Genomic DNA, 20826 nt, shown 5'->3' on the forward strand with positions numbered 1-20826 from the left:
AGACGAGGGGTTCAATATGACCGGTTTGATGGCGTTAGCTGTGATTCCTTAGCTGGATATGGAATAACGAAAGGATATGATGGCTGCTTGAGACGAATTTGAAGCCGAGACAGGCTTAATGGAATTCAAATTAGAGGTATCTTTCAACGACGGTGAAAAGTGGGACAAGCGTATCACCTGCTCATTTTCCAACACGTATTTGAATTATCAAAAGATAAGCGATAAGGGAATCTCACCGCGGCAATCGCGCCTGCGCCCAACTGTACTTTTTGTTACATCCACGCTACGCTTGGCTTTTTGTAAGATTAGATAAACAGGGCTTGGTCTTGTATCGAGTCCAGCTAGCGTGCAAAGCAGATGTCTTTTACCCATTGTTTTTGATCGGTTACGGTACAGTGTAGTGCAGTGTGGTTTTAGTTATCCGGTGAAATTCGGTTCATTCATTCGTCACATTAAACCGGACTGTCTTTTTTCCATCCGCCAAGATGATGTCCATACAAACGATCGGCGGGATAGTATTGAAAGTGCTGAAACTGGTGAGGAAACCTTCGCTGAAGAGTTTGAAATTTTCGTTACAGAATTTGCGATCATCTCCATTTGCCACTGACACCTCAAACCTTAAAAGGTCTAAAAGTGTTATAAATGCCCTGAAGACTCACAATAAAAGTCATGCAATTGATGAAGATCACTTTTCGAAAACGTGTGCTGTACTATTCAAGAAAGTGAAATTTTTCATAGTAGTCACTATCATTGGCTGAGCCTGAGGAAAATCTGAGATAACAATTTGTCACACGTACAGGTTTTAACAGTACTATGAGTCAACCGTGTCTGATATCTATAATAATCAGTGAACAACTTGTAGTTACAAATATTCGGTTTGGAATGAAATGGCCGTTTCGATTCATGATATTCTTCGGTCAATCCACGTTTCGAGTTTTCAAGTCAATCGTAGCAATTTACTCAACAGATTAAAGTAATCCCAATAGATTAGCCGCAATGCTAGTATGTGGGATACTTTTTAACGGATGGTAGGATTCGTCAAGCTGTCAGAGTCTACGTTTAATTCGAATTAAACATTGAAGATTTGAGATGAAAAATAAAATGTAGAAAACACTGCAACTTTGATGGTGAATCATTTTTGCTCCTCCATATCGGCAAGCGATAAGCAACCACTGTTTGTACAGTGCGATATCATAACGCATGACACATTAACGCACATTCACAATTTCACTCTCTCAATGCCTTAGAACACCTGCAACCAGCAACTCAATTTCAAAGCACCGACTAGCAAACTATGTCAACGTAATGAAAAACCGATATGCAATTTATGTGTTAAACGGTTGCCGATAAAATTTTCCTGGTCGCTAAATAGCCGAAGAAAAATAATATTCAATTATCGTAACTGACAATGAGCATACTAGCTTTACCACCACATGATTAACGGACAGATTAATAACTGATCAAAGGATTTGGGCAGCGTTTAACTAAAATCAATTTATCGCAGGTGATCAACCTGATCATCATTATTCTTTACCGAACGGGATACGGTGGCGAATTCCTCGGTGTCGGAGGAACATGGAACTTGAACGAGGATAAGAATCCGGATGTCGAAATCGTGGCATCGGGTATCTTCGTTGGATTCTTCATCTACACTCTCGTTGTTACTATCACCTTCTGCTTCGGCAATACGGACCACACTAAATCGCTAGTGGTAAATCCAGTGGCAATTATTTGTCTCTTTATTTATACATAGTCCAAGCCATCCTATCCTTGAATCTACAGCTGTGCTGGCTCTGACTTTTCAACCATTGCCACTCCAAAAAATTTTATTTCTTTGCAGGAAATCATCATGAATTTCGTTGGAATGTTCATGTTCATCGCAGTTGGTGCAATCGCGCTGCATTATTGGCACGGGTATCAAAGCGAGCACAAGTACTTGCACGTGTCAACTGAAAGACAGGTAAAGTTAGATAAACTTGGCAAAATTTAGGAAAAGCTGATAAATGATTCAAATATTTTTTAAAATTACAGATTGGGCTGGCTTTAGGGTCACTCTGTGTGATCGAAGGAGCCGCCTACCTTATCGACCTCGTCCTGTCGGTACTCGAATACGCAAACGAAGTTTTGAACTAAAGGAGAAATGATCCTCGACGATGATGTCTCAATTATGTAAAAGAACGGAAACACCTCGCCGTCTTTTTTCATTCAGTTTGCAGACTTCATATTTTCATTATCATCCCCAGGCTCTCGGCAAAGTAGGCATATATGCAGTCTTTTTAGAAGAAAATTGATCCCAGTAAATCGATCTATTCCGAAGTTTTGCGTCATCATAATATTTCACGATGTATACGTGCACGATCTCTCTACCGTCAAAACATCACCGTTGCTTCGTTTCATCACACATTTTTGCACAATTTTTATAAGCGAGTATAAAGGTTTCGAGTTATACATCTTTTAAATTTGATATAGCGTGTGAACGATTTTCCAAGTTCACTTAATTTCATTTCAACTGGACACGACGTTTCGTCAAAGTTTACCGACAATTTGATAACTTATCAGACAATTATCGCACCTGCATAAAACATTATATATTGTCGCGAAATGTTATGCAAAATATTAGTACAAGTTAGAAATGGTAATATTTTTATAATACACACATTTGAGTATCTATAGGTATTACATTATATTATGTAGGTATATTAATATGTATTATTTTACGTATGATAAGTGCAATTAATGATTATAACAACCCGATTATATTTTTCTTCATTCTTTTTCAATGTACCAATCGCCTCGTTCACAATTTGTGCATAGGCGTGGGGTTCTGTAACGAGTCATTCGATCAAACATGTCGCATAAGACTGCCAATTCATGTACTCCACGATAGCTGAACAGGTGTTCAAACTTGTACAGTTTCATCTTTTTGTACATTATATAATGTATATTCATGAATACCAAAAACCCGAGCGCGTGTTTGAGTTGAAAATAAAGCTGACGCACGAATAAAATTCTCGACTCATATCAACCCATTTAAATTGACGCGCAATTCCGAGTGATGGGTATGATCTTGATATATCTATTAGAAAAGTTGGTCAAATATTTGGAGCGGTTTCTCTGGAGCTAATCGTCGTTGCGCTCATTCCGATCGTCGTCGGTTTTTACCAATGGCCTCACCGCTATCCAGCAGCACAAAACGGGGTCGTATACTATTCGATAAACGACCAAGTCCGAGAGAAAGAAGAGGACGTTCAGAGCCAAAAGGCCGATGAAGAGCTCGTCGAGTTTGTTACCGCTCCGCTGCTTGACTGACACGCAAATTCCAACGGCCAAAATTGCTATACATAAAACGTCAAACACGGCTTCCTGAAAGAAAATGTCACAGCATTGGTAGTTCGTGTAACAAGGCCGAGAAAATATTTTCGCTGATTCGTACGTACGGTGAATTCGTGGACGTTTCTTGTCGCGTGGGACACGATGAAGACGGTACTGATCACGAGACTGGTGCCACATGACGTCAATGCTACGACGAATGCCCCTCGTGGCCAAGAATCTACCTCCATGTAACACGCAGAGACGATGCACACGAAGCATGTAATCTATTTTTGAAATATGATGTGGACTTGGAAATTTCGAAATGCGAAATCTTTGAAATCTTGACACGAAATAAAATAACTCCACTTGTTTGTTTTTTCTAACCCATTCCAGTAGCTTTGTGCAGTACTTGCTGCCACGAAAAAAGATCGGATGCATCTGTAGGTAATTTTTTCAAAGCTTCCAATCGTGCTTTTAAGTTCCACGAAGGCGCGATCTCGTCTTGATGTTACGTCGCTTAAAATCGTTTGAAAAATTTGAAGAAACAGACTGACATCGTCGAAGTTTAGCCTAAAAGTATATCTGCAAGGTGCAATATTTACCGCTATGGCAATAATTGAGCTCATCGACTACGGACTAATTGGATTCAAGATAACCGAAGCCGTAAGTAAAAGGCGCAAGCATACGCATTTACTGATCGCGTAAATGCGATTCGGACACTGATTGAACGTGGTCAAAATATTATACGTTTGCTGCAGGGCCTCTGTGCCGTTGGTTCTATCTTCGTGAGTAATTGGCGAATGAGCTACTGGAACGTTCCTGTGTTCACGCTCTTGGTCGTCAGCACGATCGGCTACGTCTTAATATCAATTGCACTGATATGCGTTGGACTGTCTGAAAAGCCGCAGTATTTTGTGGTAAGAACTGTAAAATCGTTTGACCATTCATTTTCTTGTGACATTGTTTCTTAACATAGTCCGTTCTCTTCACGGGCTTGGGAGCAGCCCTCAATTTCATATCAGCTACTTTGATGGTGCTCAGAGTTTTCGTCTTCCAAGAGAGAGAGACGAAAGATGGAAAGCCCTACTCCTACGTGTCCGAGGGAATGTTGGCTTTCTGGATGTACGGTAAGCAGATGAATAATTGGTCGTTATTTTAAAGAAAGGTGATGGTATTTACATAATATTGAGTTTTTAAGCATGCTCCATCGCCATGGTTCTGGACCTGACATGCAATTCTACACCAAAAGTAATCGAGACGCACAGCTCAACCGATGATGAGGACGAGGATGAAGATGGGGTCAGGAGGAAATCGCGATACACCGAGACCACCTGATGCTCCATAAATGCTTCAAAGACAATGAGAAATAAAGATCTTCAGATATGTCTAGAAGTAAAAAACATTCCTGACCAAACATTTGCTTTTTCTATTTCTTACTGTTTCCATTGTATCTGGCTATGATAATGTAACATTAATAATCATTCAAGAGAAAAAAATTAACCAGTCATTATTGAATCGTCGGGGTCCAGCATCGTACTGAAATTCAGTCTCGGTTCATGACATCGCCGATATATTTCATGCCGAGGAATGTGTCGAAGACCATGACAATAGCTGTGACTGAAAGTGAAAATGCAGTTTAGAATGTTGGCAATTTCATCGAGAATCTCATCTCTTGACAATAGTTTTACTGTTTATTATATTTGCGTTGCCTGAACAAACCCGAGAGGATGATGCCCAGATGGAAATCGAGCATTGAAACTTTCCCGTCTGACCCATCTTGCACTTCTTCGTAGTTACGAAACGCCATGATACTGCCAATCACGAAGACGACGACGCCAATAACCGTGAACCTCAATTCCTTTCATAAGAATTTCTTTTATAAAACATTGCAGTTTCCACTTCCGGCAGAGATCATTCTATTCTTTTTTTTTACTGTAAACTAACGATCAGCTGATGTGGCTGCTCTAGCACATAGGCTAGCAAAATAACCATCAATATAATCGTATAGGTTCCTGTGTCTATGCAAAATACCATCGTCAAGCTATTTGGCCAGGTGAACCTATCCTGAAGCAATACCAAGACGAAACCAACCAGGACTAGGACCTGTTAAGAAATTACAAATGATTGTCAATTTCGCGAACAGTATATAAATAAACGTTGGGCAGAGTCACGGTTTCGAGCCCAATACCAGCTCTACAATCTTCAGCACGAAGTTGGGATTTTTCAGAAGCTCGAACGCCCTCGCAACCATTTTTACAAAGCCTGTTAAGAAACGCGATGCGGGTGTGTTGGAAAAAATACTGTTCCACACCTATACAGAATAAATATTTTGCGTAAAGGTCCGTCACCCTGACTTATCGTTCGCGCCTGCCACAAGCCGACTCGACGCCAAAACAAAACTGAACCTCTGCAAAACTCACATGCCAATGCGGTACTAAATCTTCGACAGCTGATTATAATTCCTGCCTTCGTCCCGTAACATTTTTTTTTTTTTTTTGGTGCATCCTTCGTGAATGAATAAAACGAGTTTATCAGCCTTTCAAGAATGTGTCAATGGGGTGCTCGGAGTAAAACTGCACGTGGAAGTCTTGACTGATTGATGAACGTATCCTTGGCGTGCAAATTTATTTCCTTGGTGAGATAACCCTCAATGGCTAAAAAAACGTAAAATATATCCATGGATCAACTCCTCCTCAGATTTGACATTTGTTTTTCTTACTTGATCCTAGTGCTGTTGTTGTCTAGCCTCCTATGGCTACGTCCAACCAGTCCTCGTCTTTTATCCGAACTGGATCAGGATCCTGATACCAACATTTGTTAGCGGGTACATAATCGTCAACTTCTCCGAAATATCCGTGAGCGCGATGGGACGTCCACATACTTTCATAGTGAGTACTTCGTCTCACGTATCTCTAAAGGAAGCCAACTGTGAACTTGACTGCATAATAAACCTGTCAATTAACTTCTCCAAGCGCATTATAACCCCATTCACTAATCTTGCCAAGTGTAGGAAACGGTGTTTGCCGGCTTGGGATGCATCGTGAGTTTCATATGCGGGGTGTTCGAGATATATCAATGGGCATCGTGGTTCAGCAGTGTAGTAGGAGACGCCAGAACAATTGGGTAAGACGTTGTAGATGCTTTCTGCTGATTCGCAATGTCTTTTAGTCTCGATGCCTGATTTTTTGGGATTTTTAGGTGGCAAGAACTGATTTTGGCCATTTCGTGTCTGATCAATGCCGCGGTGCTGTTGATCGACTTCGTCCATTACGCGTTTCCATGGGCGAGGCAAGCCTTGGTCGAAGATCCGATTGACCAGCGTCATGACGATCCACAGACGAATGACGGAGTATTTATTGTAAAATAACTGAATAATGCGAGGTGATAAAGTGGAGAAGAGAATTTGGAAAACGCATTGTATACAGTACCTAGTGCTACTTTATTAACTGGGTCACTGGGGCATCTCTAAGTGCTATAATTGACGACACGCTAATTAGAAAATTCAAGAATCGAGGTGACGACTGGGGAAAAAAGTTGTAAGCTAGTCTCAAGCATGCATCAGATGAAATTCTTTAGTGGCGCTAAGTTCCTCTCGTCATGACGAATAGCGGAGTCCACAATTCCAGTGCAAGCAAAAATACGATCCTCTTCAACGTGGCCACCTAGGCGGATCACACACCGTCAGACTGTATGATACGGGGTTGCCCAGGCGGGCGCAACCTCTGACGACGCCAAGTTGCACTAATTGATCTACTTGACTTCATGACCGCTCTTAGTACCGGATGACGAGCACCCACGCCGTAATTTTCTGACCCGACTTGACCCCGAGTTAGCCGAGCGATCTTCTGTATCCTGAGAGTCCAAAGACAGAACTTGCTGCATATAATTAACGCGAGTGACTTGACTAAAAATGCATCTCAGGTCCGAAGTTGTGGATATAACGTTTTGCATTTTGAGAACGACACAAGGTTCATCGATCCTTTGGTAAACTTGTCCCGTATTGTTTGAAACGATGAATAAAAAAAATTCCGATTGCTTTGCACCTGGCATTCCAAAAAATTTACTACACAAACTATCAAAGGGCCGGTGTAAAAGGATCGTGAACATGATAAACAAATTGATGGTGACCTAGGTTCGCGACTTTCATATAAATAGTAAGTGACTTCTCTGTAAGAAGAGCCTAATTGTGCGAATTTCATAGCTGCTAATTTTCGTGAGAGAGATGTATTACGGTTTTACCTCCAACGTCCTTCTCAAAATTCGGTCAATTCAACAAGCAAGACGGGGGTCGAATCTCATTCATGACACCATGAAGGGCATTCTAATTGCTTCTCTAGCCATTAACCGGAACGATGTAGTTCTCGGGTTTGTTGTGGTGTCAATTGACACCAACTGCGCGAGCTTAGCTTCACCAGTCAATCTCGTATCGGATTTAGTTGAATTAAATCTAAATCTGAGAAATGAAATGAGACGATGAGATTAGCCAAAGACTCGGTAAGCATAGAACAATGTTCTCTTACGTGACAATTGGTTACGGCAGTTCGTTCATTCACGGATTGACTAAAAGTTTCACGCAGTAATAAGGGCGCGCTGAATTGGGGACAGGTGGATCGATCCCCCCATGACACATGCAGCACGCGGGTTTTGTTGCTACTATCGGTTAATAATCTCTGCTGGTGAAACAAGTTTCTAACGAGTGAATCGATACTGGTGTTTGGTAAAACGTAACCTTGGCCATTGGATAGGCGAACGAGAGAAAGAGAGAGAAGTAGAGAGGAAACCGCACCTCCTCCGCGAACACGCCGTTTTCATAAGCCCGATTGCGCAATCCGTGGATCGATGCGATTGTCTAAACGAAATTTCATATTATACCGACGTAGAATACCGCCAGTGTGTGTAATAACTGTACATTGTACAACCATTTTGATTTGTGCAGCTGCAGGTTCTTCGTCTAATGCCTTTCGGCCCACGTGATATTTCGGGAATTCATGCAGCCAACGACTTTTACCGTTATAGAACAACATCGGACTATCACCCATGCCTTCCCGCACACTGCGTGTTGCGTACTACTCTATGCAATACACCTACGGTTCGTAGTACGCGCAAGAGAATGCCGACCGATTCAACAAGCTTTCATTCAAACCATGTGGGTCACGGAATACGTGCTCGGGCATTGAACGTAAACAGTTAGAAAATAGGCAGTAGGTATGTGCGTGTCAAAGGAAATGGCCAAGTCTAGGTACCAAGTAATCTGACTGACCCAGCACTCCAACGTTTACCTCGGTGAACAAAGAAACCAAAAGAGTGAATATCGAGCCAATCGGTTTCCCAGCCTGCAGGCAGATTAGTCGATCATCAGCCGAATGACTCCGATGATGAAAACTATCAACAAAGTCGCAAACACGCTGGAACAACTGGAACCAGAATTCGCTTTATCGTGTAAGTCGAGCGTGGTAATGACGCATCGAGAAGGAAATTGCAAATTCGTTGACGAGGCTGATGCCACACCTACCCACTGATATAGCGATCGTTGCAATAAAGTGGTTCTCCGAGTGTAATTAGTAATTACGAATAAAGAAGTCGTGCACGATGAGAACGACGACACGGTCGGAGGACGCGGGTCGTGGTGGCGGAAAACTTCGTCCAGGCTTGACGGCGCAGGGCACAACCGAGTGTCGAGGGGAGTTGTGAGTCAAAGTTGTGCAGCCTTCTGCAACCGATCGACGCTCTGCTGGGTTCAGTCTCGCGTGTGTCGTGTAGTTAAACACTCGGTCCTCGGTGAGTTTCGCTTTGCTGTGGTTCGTTGATTCCGTTGTATGGAACACAGAGAAACTTGGTGGCCCTTTCACGTTTAGGTCGTACAACCGACCATCCACGGCTCGCTGCACCGCCGAATGCGATCCTCTCATTACTGTCCGGAGTTCACTTCCAGAGAAGTTTAGAAGTGCCGAAACTACGCCCAGTGTCTTCCAAGGTATCGGTCTGATCATGGATTACAGTGAAAACACGCTGCGATTTTCACGCTGTGGGGAAACATTCAGTGAAAGCTACCCGTAGTTTAAGTTCCAGGTGTGCTTCAACTCACAACGTGAAACTGTTTTAAGCCACGGGTGTGTCGCGTTTGAGATATTTTAAAATCTATTAGGTATACAGAACGTCGCGATCATGACAAACGTTTTCGTCTTCACTGACTATGAACAGGAAACGGGATATGGATGTTGACGCACAATAGTTTGTCGGGAAAACTTGCCTTAATGTTTTACAAACAATCGTTTTAAACGGTTTAAAATCATAAGCTACCACTCCGGAAACATTATTGGCGCGAACGTTTACCGCATTTAATTTACAATTCTTTCGTGCATGAGATGCCTCTAAGGTTCGAAGTGTTCAACAGCTAGCGAACTTGTTCCGTCCTGGGTTTTGATGGTCGAACGTTTGAAGCGATCAACTGTTGACTCGGGAACAAAACACAGCGTTTTGAACCGCGTTGTACGAGAGGCGTGATCACTGAGTTCGTTGCTCGTAGAGAACGGAACAGTTTTTCCGACGGGTGTCCAGTACGAGGGAATTTGACACCGTAGTATAAAGGGGCATAGCAGTAGCCCTACGTAGCAGGGTATAAGTTTAGGTTTAGGTAGTCATAGATGAAGTGAAATTCTAGTGTTCCTGCGAGACTCGAGTTAGTGCGTTCACGTAGGGCATCGTCTTGAATTATTATGATATCTAATTACCGTGCACACGGTCTTTGCAGGTGAAAGCGGCAGGCGAATTTGTCCCGAATAGTCGAGGAAGAGCTCGAACCGCGACGGATTGACCCTTTTTGCAAAAACGATCGATAAATCGATAAACCTGGAGGAACGCAAGGCAAGACACCAAAGGGTCAGGATGGCCGAGGATCCCGTTCCAGATTTGGAGGAGTCGAAAGAGAGCTCCTCCAATGAGCTGATTCCAATCGGCGTGAAAATCCTCGAAGTGGTAAGCAAGCGTTCGATACTTTGCGTTGACACGCAGTGATTTCTAATCGGTTCTGTTTCTCTTTGTCCAGATTCTGGCCGTCTTTGCGATCGGTCTGATCGTTGATCCGTTCAACTCGTTTCACAGGATTGGCAACAAAACTCTAATGAAATTGGACGATGTCGGTATAATCTATGTCCCGATAGCCGGATATATCTTGATCAACATGATCATCATTGTCGGATACCTCATGGGTGATCGTATACCAAAGAAAACGGTAAATAACCGCTACTGTCATTATACCTGCTCACACTTGCGTAACACAATCGGTGATAATTGTCGAGTACATAGGCACAATTGCAAGTTTGAACTCACTTCACTAGCCATACATGCAACGTCTGTCATTTGTTACTCAATATTTCGTATTACACTATTCATGTCCTCCATTACGAGCAAAATGGGAGAACGAAAAAAACCGTTGGCAATTTTTATCAATTTTTCATTTTCCGATTTCGTTTTTTCAGTAAAAGATCCCAGATATTCAGTCGTTCAAAGCTATTGAACTTATCCGATTCTGCCAAAGTCGATAATTATTGCTTCGGTAACATTGTCGAGTGGGTAAAAAACCTTACGTGATTAGAAAATGTACAAAACTTGAAGAATTGAAAGTAACAATTTGCGCCACCATACCGGCTGTGAAGTTATACACATATTTATGCAAATGCATGAAATGTACGTGAATGAACACTGAATGATACCGTCATGAAATTTACTGTGACTTAAAAATTGCTTTCCACAGTAAGACAGTTGTAATAGAATCGATATTCAAGCAAACAAGCGTATTAAGTGTACATAAGGAAACCCGTTTTGCACGTGTGTCAATTCTCATCTTTCCAAGGTATTCGAGATAGAATATATGATTCAATACTCGACGGCGTACCCAACTGCTGTAATATGCATGTGCCTACGATGAGATGCCATACGCATTACACGCTATTCAACCACAGTCTCTTATTATACAACTCGCCTGAGTTTCCTACCAATTCAAAATCAACTGGGATAATTTATCAGGTGTGGCTCTCGGTACGAAATTACATCATATTTCGGTCTCAATTATGAGGCGCCGTTTATTTGGCACATCATTACAATGGCACGTCGAAAATTCGCGGGTTAGCTACGTGCCCCCAACGGATCCGACGACAGGCACTCATCAGCGATGACGATCACACCACGAATGAGTCACAACTGTGCTTACTTTACTGACTGAACTTATCGCGACGATTTGTTAATGTTTTGCAATATGCGGTCAAAGTGCATCAGTTCTGCGCCGGATGCAACCAGGTCGTAAAGCAATATGCAATTTATTTTCCTCCAAGGTACGTACGGTTAGCCCACTACAGCCATACCAGGCCATGTTTGTTTGTTTGATAATCCGAACCGCGTGCTATTAAACTGAAATGGTTATGAGCAGGCATATGCATACAAGAAAATCGAGCAAGCGTAGGGAGAGGCATACGAGTCCACCTAACGTGACCCAGTTTTTCGCTTAGGCGAGCATAAAGACGCGAGCTTTAGGCCGTCGTTCACACCGAACAGCCGAAAGAGCGATATCCTTTGTGCGGCGCTTGAGACACGATCCTAATCCTGCTTTTCTTGTTTTTCGTGAAATTTTCAGGCTGTCTTATTTCCCGCGGTTGGTGCCTTCCTTTTCGTCGTTGCCGGAAGCGTGATAGTTCACAACTGGCGAAAGTTTCGTGGAAACTACGTCGATGTGTCCAACAACGCTACCTTCGCCAGCAAGCAGTACATGGATATGCTGATATCGGGGGCGGTATTCGTCTTCATCGACGCAGCGGTCTTCGCCCTCGACGTTTACATCACTCACCAGTATTTGTAGAGCGATCAATGAACAACGTCAGCAAACAAAGAAGAAGATGACGAAAGAAAAAAGATTTCGGTTATACACTTCAATATTCAACGTTACACACGGACGTTGACGTAACATAAAGAGACTCGAGTTTTATACATAAAACATATCGTCTCAGACGACGACGAGCATTGGCCAAAAACGCCAAAGATTTTTTTTTTTCTTATCCGTTTATACCTCTAAATTAGTCCGTTTTTCAATATAATTAATGAATTAATGAATGTATTAAATAGCTTGTAGGTGTACAATTTATAATTAATTTCCAGTGTTCAAAATCGTTTTTCCTCTTATTATCACTAATCTGTTCATCAATTGTTATTTATTAATAATATAGGTTTGTTAGTTACCATAATTCAGAGTTATCACACACGTTATATTGCCTTATCCCTGCATCATGCTGTTACACGTATAAGCCGTAAATTTCATACGACATATTTCACTTGGAATGTTTCAACAGTTTTAACAACAACCGATAACTAGTCCATAACTGTAATAATTGTTCGCTGTGCGCCATATACTTTCAACTCTATACAACAGATGTATGTATCAATCGTAGTTATTAATATATTTTACATATTTCATTTTCACGTCGCTAGTTTTCGCATCGAGCTCACATAGTACAACTGCAGTGGACGGATAACCATAAAGAAAGTCGATGCACTTTTGAACATTGAGTATCCCGAGCTATTTGGACTTAATTCCCTCGCCTTTTCAGAACTCACGTTTTAAACGAAACGAAAATTCGAGCACTGAAATGTTGATATATTCGATTTAATATAAGAAAATATGATTCGATCATTTACTTATACAGGTATATTATTATTACAACGTAGCACGTTCAACAATTTCGTCCAAATCCTATAACGGTATGCCTAATTGTGCCTTACGTTAAGGGTCGTAATATGTTCCACTGTTCAACGACGTACTGAAAATGCATGATAATTGTCTACTAATGTTTGAATCTGTATGTATTTATACTACACATTGTATCTCGATTATTACAAGACCTACGACGCGCTATAATACATATATTATACAATATACATACATATATATATATATCATATTTTACATAATACCTACTGTAGATATTTGTATACCCACGCGTTTATAAATAAAATTTTAATGAAAATATGGAAAATCTTCTAAATAATGTTAATTAACATCACAAAATTACCGGGAAAATAATTACTGTATCACATGAAGCACTTAGCTCGGCTAGAGAAAAAAAAAAAAACAATTTCAGAACAAACTGAGCTGTTACTGATACGAAACTATACGAAAGAAGGCCAATTTGTTTCCAGGACTAGATTAATTTTGAATCTGAACGGTTTCAGATTTGCATTTTAAGGTGAACTTTCAACATTCAGTCTTACCACTGCATATAACCACGAAATCACACGCAATTGCCCCCCCCCCCCCCCCCCGCCACAAAGCTAAATTACACATCGCTAGAGATGGAAAAACGATTCAAGAAAACTTCAGAGTAAACAAAATTTGCAAAATGTCTTCAACGTCAGATTTCGACGTTATCGAGAGTGAGTGTGTAAGTGCAATAGGAAATGTTTCAGTCTTATTACATCGGTTTATCGGCCTTGTGTGTCGCGCTAATGAAAAAAAACCAATAATTCAGATAAACAGGTCTTCGAATCACGTTTGACCTTGAACAAAGATAATGAATCCATCGTGTCCCACTCTCAGACAGGGATGCGCACCGTCGATGGGCACATCGGACGACGACATAACCCTTCCCATGGCAAAACCCATTCGAATATTTCAATTCGTGAGTGATTTCTTACTTGTAATGAGAAGTCAATCGTTCCTATAATTTGTTCCTTCAATCAGTTGATCGTCGCGATTCTATTCGGCATCACAGTGTGGTCCATTTCAAAGAAGCCAACTCCTTTCGACAACGTTGCAGCAATTCTACTGACCCTTCTCTTCGGCAGTTTCCTGTTCATCGCTCTAATCGATATCATAAGCCAGTTTGGCGGCGATCCGATACCCGACACACCGGTAATTCTCCACTAGTTTTGCTTCGCATTTTTGTTTTGGCTGGAAATTTTTTTAGCCCACTCTTGTTTAAAAATGGCAGAACTCTTGGCTCGGTGTAACTAGCGTATCGCTGTTTCAGATGTTCCTTTTCGGTGTTGTTGGCACTCTATCGTTCCTGGTCGCTGCGGGTGGTATTTTTTTTATTTGGTCGAGAAGATCATCCTGGGAACTTTTGTTGATTATTTGCCTGTCAGGCAGTTGTGCGGTCTTGTATCTCCTCGACGTCCTACTCATATTTCTCTACGGCTATTAAAGTGCAGCAAAATTTCAACGCCAAATCCGGCTTGCTCCTTACGTATATAAAGTGTTTTACTCGTTTTTGTATCCCATCTACTTTGACGTGAATAAAAATTCACGGCGTAATGAAGTAACAGCGATTTCTCGTACAAGATGTTGATGATAAGAGGAATCAATTTACCGATCAGTATCCTAAACATGTCAAATCGTATAGTCACGTGCATCTTGCAACTTGGCAACCAATCTCATGAAGACAAAAGAAACAGCCTGTCATCGCTATATCAATGTCAGACTCTGAATACTTTAAGCAGTTGATCGATTTCTATTCAGTAAATATCACAAAGTTAAGTTAAGTTAAGAGAATATCGACTAGACCAGGAGCTCAGGCAGGCATCGCGAGGGAGACCGACAGGACCGAAATCGGAATTTTCTGTCATGGGTTAGTTCGACTAAAATTTACTTAAAATTCACACACTCAACCTATATTGCTTCGTATATTTGTTTTCGTGGTCGTATCAACTCCAAATGGGACTTTGACTGACAATGAATGATATCCTTTTCACGTTCTTTTCCGACAGAAGGTCAAGAGAGAGGTTGCTCGTCGACGGTGCGTTTCAAAAGTGACAACGAATGTCCAAACGTAAAGAAAAGCGAGAAAATCCCCAAGACAGTTTCCGAGAGACCAAAATGCTGGTGTGGCCGCATGCATCAAATATCAAGGCCTCTGAGAACCATTGAGCTAGTGCGAATTATCTATTCATACTTTTTCACCGCATTAAACCAACTCCTCGCATCTACTTAAATTCGTTTCAAAGTTCCAAAAATTCTATCGAGGTTTAAAGTTTCGAATTTTCACCCAACAAGCTCATCCTCGTGGGTCTGTTAGCGCTGAGTATCTACATGGTGGTGGAGAGACACAACGAGCTGCTGACGGACGGGGCTGTCATAGTTCTAATCACGCTCTTCGCGACCTATCTATTCATCCTCGGCGTCGACACGATCAGTCAAATAGCGGGAAGAACATTACCCGACGCGCCGGTGAGATAAACTTGACTTTTTTCCCCGTTACTTTCTACTTTTGATCCTCCTTGCGCATACAGATCAAGATATCCATCAAGTTTCAATAATTTCTCGGCAATAGATGTTCCTGTTCGTCGTAATAGGATTTTTGATGTTCGCCGCAGCGGCGGAGGGCGTCTACATCCTGCTGTACCTGGCGCATCCGGATGTCCTTCTCCTCTCGGTCATGATCCTGTGCATAATCGAGGCAGTCCTGTTTCTCCTGGACATAACTCTAATGATTCTGTAAGTGACACAAAACGCCGAATCACACTGTTTTACGCTGCCATTTCTCCAGGAGTTGGCGTCAATCCTGCATGAGGGTAGAGGAGTGTTCCTTCGGTCCTCCGGCGAACGACGTAACCACAATTTACAAACGAAGCAACGATTTCTCACCGAGGGCAGTCGTGACGTCCGAGCCAGTCTTTTACGAGGTAAGTAATCGGATCGGGAATCTAAATTCCTCGGATAAGTTTTCGTCACCTGAAATTTGGTAAACTGCGTGACTCAGGATGGCATTCACGACGTGACGACGAGCATCAGCGACTACCAACGACCATCTCACCCCGACTTGGTTAACCTGCACAAATTCCGGAGGGTGGGGGTTGGGCATCGTCGACAATACGTCGATTGCCCGGTGGACGCACCGTCCGGTGTACGCGTCAGGATGATCGAGGTGCAAACGGAACCACCGCAACGGAAGATGGTATCGGACGTCGAGTCGTTGGTACGTGTGGCGATTAATTGCAAGTTCTCCAATATTCTCAAGTGCAACGATTATTCGTCGGGAACTTTCAAAAAGCGGTGGTGTCCATTCCCCAGGTTATGGCCGACATGAAGGAGGAACCATCGCAGACAATGCCGAAATGTCCCGTGTGTGCGAGCAACTGGGATCCCGGACATGGAATTCGCGGTAGGCAAGATGCTTTCGGGATGTGTCCAACGTTTCTACACCTCGCACAAGGCTTCGGCATGTTAGTTAGACTTCGATTTTTTCACTACGGTGGTCGTGGTATTTTTCTTGAAACATGTCCTGTACTGATGAGAAGATGACGTTAAACAAAAAAAATTCAGGTGCGGTTGCAGCTCGGTACCGTCTGCCACCGTGAGAGCAATCCAGCCAAACTCGTGTACGGAATCTACGTCAGCGACAGACCTTTGCCCTCCGAGAACAGTGAGCCGGGAACCAAGTTCGAAAAGACACTATCAACATCCGAAATAAGCCTTCGCGTTATTTGGACGAGTATCCGAGGTACAAGCTGTATTTTACCTCAAGATCGCAATTTAAGTTTTTAAGCTTGTCACGGTTTTCTGTAGGTACCGACGAAAAAATAGATATACTCCTTGCCGCACGTTTTCCTTATAATTCAGATTGTAAATATTGTATATTAGCAGTTTGATGATTGAATAAAATACACCTGACAATCAGTTTATGTGTATAACGATAGAATTTTCCTAGTTCAAAGAACTGTAATACTGAGCAAACACGTGAAACTTGGCAATCCGCTCGGCTTTAGCTTAAAAAAAAAAAAGAAAGCGAAGGAACAAAAATAAAGTACAAATCGAATGTCGAAGAACGTCATAAAAGTGTCAAACTTTCTATTCAATGAAACGAAAATTGATTTTTCAGTAGATTATAAATCCAAGTACATTCTTCAACCCTTCGACGACATGGAAGAAAATATGTCCGGCGACGATGTTCCAGGTGATAAAAGATCGCTTAATATTCAATTCTGGAATTATGTAGGATGGTTTTATCACCTGAAATTACTTCAGGATCCCTAAGACGAGGAGAATGATTCGAGATGACATCGATAACCTTGTTTTATTTCTTTGCCCACCAGAATCACAAACATCATACGCGATGAAGCCCCCGGAAGAGCGGCGTTGGTGTCAAAGCAGAGTCCCAATTTCGTTAAGGCCTGTTAGGCTGATCCAACTCGTACGAAAAATGATCAACTACAGTTACGATAATGAGATCTTGGTTGAAACGTTTCATATATATTTATCTCTGCAAGCCGGACCAAACCCTTAATAAATAAAGAGCATTTTTACTCTTGAATAGATCATCGATATCATGCTCCTCTCGCTGACAATATTCATATGGATAAGGCTTGAAAATTCACTGGGCACCGTAACCTCGATAATTTTAGTAATGATGTTCGCAACGTTCACAATCATCATGGGCATCGACACCATTGGACAAATCGGCGGATTTTTGACGCCCGACCTACCAGTGAGTATAAGACTGAAACTATCTTCAAATCAGCAACCGTTAGAAACCCAAAAAGTACCAAAGACCCTCTCAACAGATATTTCTCGTTGACCTGTTCGGCCTGATCCTGTTCATGTTAGCAGCTCAGGTTGTCTACTACTTCTTCCTCTACCGAAGATCGCGGAATGACGCGGTGCTGGCCCTAATCATCTTATGTCTGATCGGAGCCCTCCTGTTCCTCCTCGACGCGATGATAATGATAATGCAAGTTTTTTGACTCCGTTCAATAGTCTCGATCGTAGAGCTTTGAAGCGTTGAAAAGTACTTCGTTGGATCACCAGTATCCATATGTACAGGTACTGGCGATACACATATTCAAAGAGCAAGTGTCTGCCGTGCGTCCCGGGTAAAAGCTTGACGTTACTCTACCGGAAACCAGCTTACGACGAGTACAGTGAAGAGGCTCAATCGAGATTCAGCAAATCTTACAACGTTAGCAAACTGCATCATGACGTTGTAAACGCGTGTACAACAATGACCCGAGCATCTGTCCAACTTAATCAAGTTCTTCGTTGTTTCTTGTCCAGCCGATTGCGCACGACGTTTCCACCTGCGTTAGTCGGGACAATACGCGATCATGTCATTCTGGAAACTTGGTCACCCGAAGGAGTAGCAATCGAATAGGCGTTGGTCCCCGACGAGAGTACGTCGACTGTCCGACAGATCCGGAGTCGAACGGCTACGTGAAGTCGGCAGAGACTCAAACGGAGGATGTTGAATCAGCGGAACTCACGGATCACGAAACTTTGGTGCGTAGAATCTTTTGATGCGCGTTGCACGCGGTTTGCACACACGTACTGTATCATCAACCGTTCTCAGGCAACTGCTGCCGTCGAGGAGAAACCAGCTCAAACTCTCCAGCCATGCCCAGTTTGCTCGGCCGCACTGGATTACTCGCCAGAAGGAATCTGTCCGTCGGTTTTGGCAATGATTCAAAGTCTACGACTGTGAGTGCAAAACCCTATCACAAAAACGTAATTCTTCGGTCTCTCAGGGAATCGCGCTTACAGAATATTTAAAAAAATTTTAACCTCGTTGTCTTCAGGTTCTCTTCAGACTCAAGTCAACCAGCCAATTGGAAAGCCCCGACTCTAGTGGAAAGAGGAACTTCACCAAAGTCAAATTCGAGTACGAAACGAAGACGGCTAATCACGTCTAAAAATCGCAATGATTAACAACACGACGGTCTGATTTTCAGGTTTCGAAGCAACCGAGTCCACGCTTGTAATCGCCAAAAAGCCACCGCGCGTCTACGAAACTCGTGAGTGTAAGACCATTGATTACAGTGATTCGGTAAATGATTTGAGGTTTTGCATTCGAGGTCCTTGTCCGACGCACGGCGCTGGTTTGATTGCGCAAAAAGCTGGCCTCCCAAACCCGGTGACGAGAACGACATTGACGCATTGTATCAGAAAGAACAAGAAATGTCAGACACCATTGGCCAAGCCAATCGTGGTCACGGACAAGTGCCAGAATACGGAAACGGGGCAGACGTGAGTCTCCGAAGGATTTTTTTATCGCGCGGATGGAGATGAAATTAACTCAATTTCTGCAATCCATTTTCTAAAAGAGAGAAGGGAACGAACGTTGAAGGCTCCGAAAAAGTTAACGTCGCGATTCAGGATGAACGCGAAACTTTGAATGGGAAGCGAGGTACGGAAGGAGCGGAGGTTCAGGGTGAAGGTATCAGGTTACTTGGAACTCTGAATGAAATAAAATCGGAAGCACCATCGAGGCAAAGATCTTCATCATCCGAAGTTTTGAGCAACGTTGAAACGACCGAAGAAAGTCTAGAGTGAGTTTCGCGATATTTTAATTTCTCGATTTTAATGCTTCGAGCTTGAGAATTTAACACCGACGTTTTAGCATCGTCAGAAATGCCTCGCAGGAAGTTATTGTCGAGGAATATGATACTGTCATCGGTTCGGCGGCGTCACCCAGACTTTCAGAAGCGCCGGCCGAACAAGCAAGGTATTCACACGTTTCGCCCGTAATTAGTGAAATTAACAAAAACGATCCGTGATTGATGTTCCGTAAGAACTCACGCGTTTTCATTCGAAAGTATAGAGCGATTGGGAAAGTCGACCGAGGCTCGACAGGGTCGAAGAGAAAAAGCTCCGTAAAACCCATGCCAATGAATTTCATTACTCCGCGAAGTTCGGACAAAATAAACATTCCCCAAACCCAAAACACCGACGTCCCAGCTTCGAGTACCGATCAAGAATCTCAGGTTCCGTCGAGTTTAGAAATAAAAAACGATTTCGTGTGAGTTTCTCAGGTCAAAATTATTACGCGTATAAGAGAGGTAAAAATTTAAACGAAAATTAATCTCTTGCCGTTTCAGCCACAGTGAAAGCACGTCTCAAAGGAATATCTTTCAAAGGAATAACAAGGTTGAATCGATCGCATCTATCTGCACATCACCTTCTGAACGACTGAGGTGTGTACAATAACATTTTCTCACTAAAAACCAATTCAAAAAAAATAATGCAAGGCTGGTAGCAGTTAAGTCGTCTCAAGAAAGTGAAAAGTGACTTTCAGACGTAAAATACGCGACTCCAAAGTAACTGATCAGAGTTAAGTATTACGTAGTAATTAAGCAAGTGCTACCAACAGTGTTATTCGCCTCATCAGAAGTATTCCTATTTTCAATTATATCGCTGTTTCTTTGTTTTTTTTTTATTTTCTTTATTCTCTTTTTTCGCATTATGAAAATGTAACACTGTACACAAGATTTAGTAAATGAAATACAAGTGGACAATAACTCTAATGGGAAAAAATTGTTCAACCAAATTTTTTATACTCGAAACTTTAAATTAAACTGATGTATAAAATGATTCATAGTGAAAATAGTGACCGACGATCAGCCTTGTAAAATTTAATTTGACAGAAAAATTTTTAGAGAACGATTTATACGTGATTTGTAAGTAATTTGATCGATCGTTCTCAGTTCCACTTCTGCGAAGGTGAACCGACCTTCGGGCAGCCCGATTTGTTTGCCGGAAAG

At 42.2% G+C, this 20826-nt stretch overlaps 3 protein-coding genes and 1 long non-coding RNA gene across 8 annotated transcripts in view; 2 read left to right on the forward strand and 2 right to left on the reverse strand.

The window, feature by feature from the left end:
- The window catches only part of Adsl (adenylosuccinate lyase), a 42408-nt gene that overhangs the window by 5340 nt on the left and 16242 nt on the right, over nt 1–20826 (reverse strand). Inside the window, exon 1 of one of the 3 annotated variants that reach the window (XM_046609789.2) lies at nt 1535–1669. The exons of the other annotated variants lie outside the window; for them this stretch is intronic. The gene's annotated coding sequence lies outside the window, so the exon portion shown is untranslated. Of the gene's footprint in view, nt 1–1534; nt 1670–20826 lie in introns of those variants that run through there. 3 annotated transcript variants of the gene reach the window in all.
- On the forward strand, nt 338–3008 carry Ssk (smooth septate junction protein snakeskin). The gene is made up of 4 exons (XM_046609797.2): nt 338–536; nt 1505–1711; nt 1841–1960; nt 2032–3008. Exons 1-4 carry the CDS (start codon nt 486–488, stop codon nt 2131–2133), a joined length of 480 nt encoding a protein of 159 aa, XP_046465753.1. The 5' UTR covers nt 338–485; the 3' UTR covers nt 2134–3008.
- LOC124211087 (uncharacterized) lies at nt 2415–7763 on the reverse strand. The gene is made up of 3 exons (XR_011176375.1): nt 5032–7763; nt 3438–4929; nt 2415–3363 (listed from the first exon to the last, which is right to left on the reverse strand). It is a non-coding gene; the product is annotated as an uncharacterized lncRNA (long non-coding RNA).
- Nucleotides 8919–12918, forward strand: LOC124211084 (protein snakeskin). Of its 3 annotated transcripts, none has more exons than XM_046609793.2 (4): nt 8919–9381; nt 10064–10287; nt 10358–10543; nt 11942–12918. In XM_046609793.2, exons 2-4 carry the CDS (start codon nt 10198–10200, stop codon nt 12161–12163), a joined length of 498 nt encoding a protein of 165 aa, XP_046465749.1. In that variant the 5' UTR covers nt 8919–9381; nt 10064–10197; the 3' UTR covers nt 12164–12918. The 3 variants fall into 3 exon arrangements, with proteins under 3 accessions (XP_046465749.1, XP_046465748.1, XP_046465750.1); XM_046609792.2 differs by having other exon boundaries at nt 8919–9286; XM_046609794.2 differs by having other exon boundaries at nt 8919–9090.

This window comes from Neodiprion pinetum, chromosome 2 (assembly GCF_021155775.2).
Source record: "Neodiprion pinetum isolate iyNeoPine1 chromosome 2, iyNeoPine1.2, whole genome shotgun sequence".
Classification (NCBI taxonomy): Eukaryota; Metazoa; Arthropoda; class Insecta; order Hymenoptera; family Diprionidae; genus Neodiprion; species Neodiprion pinetum.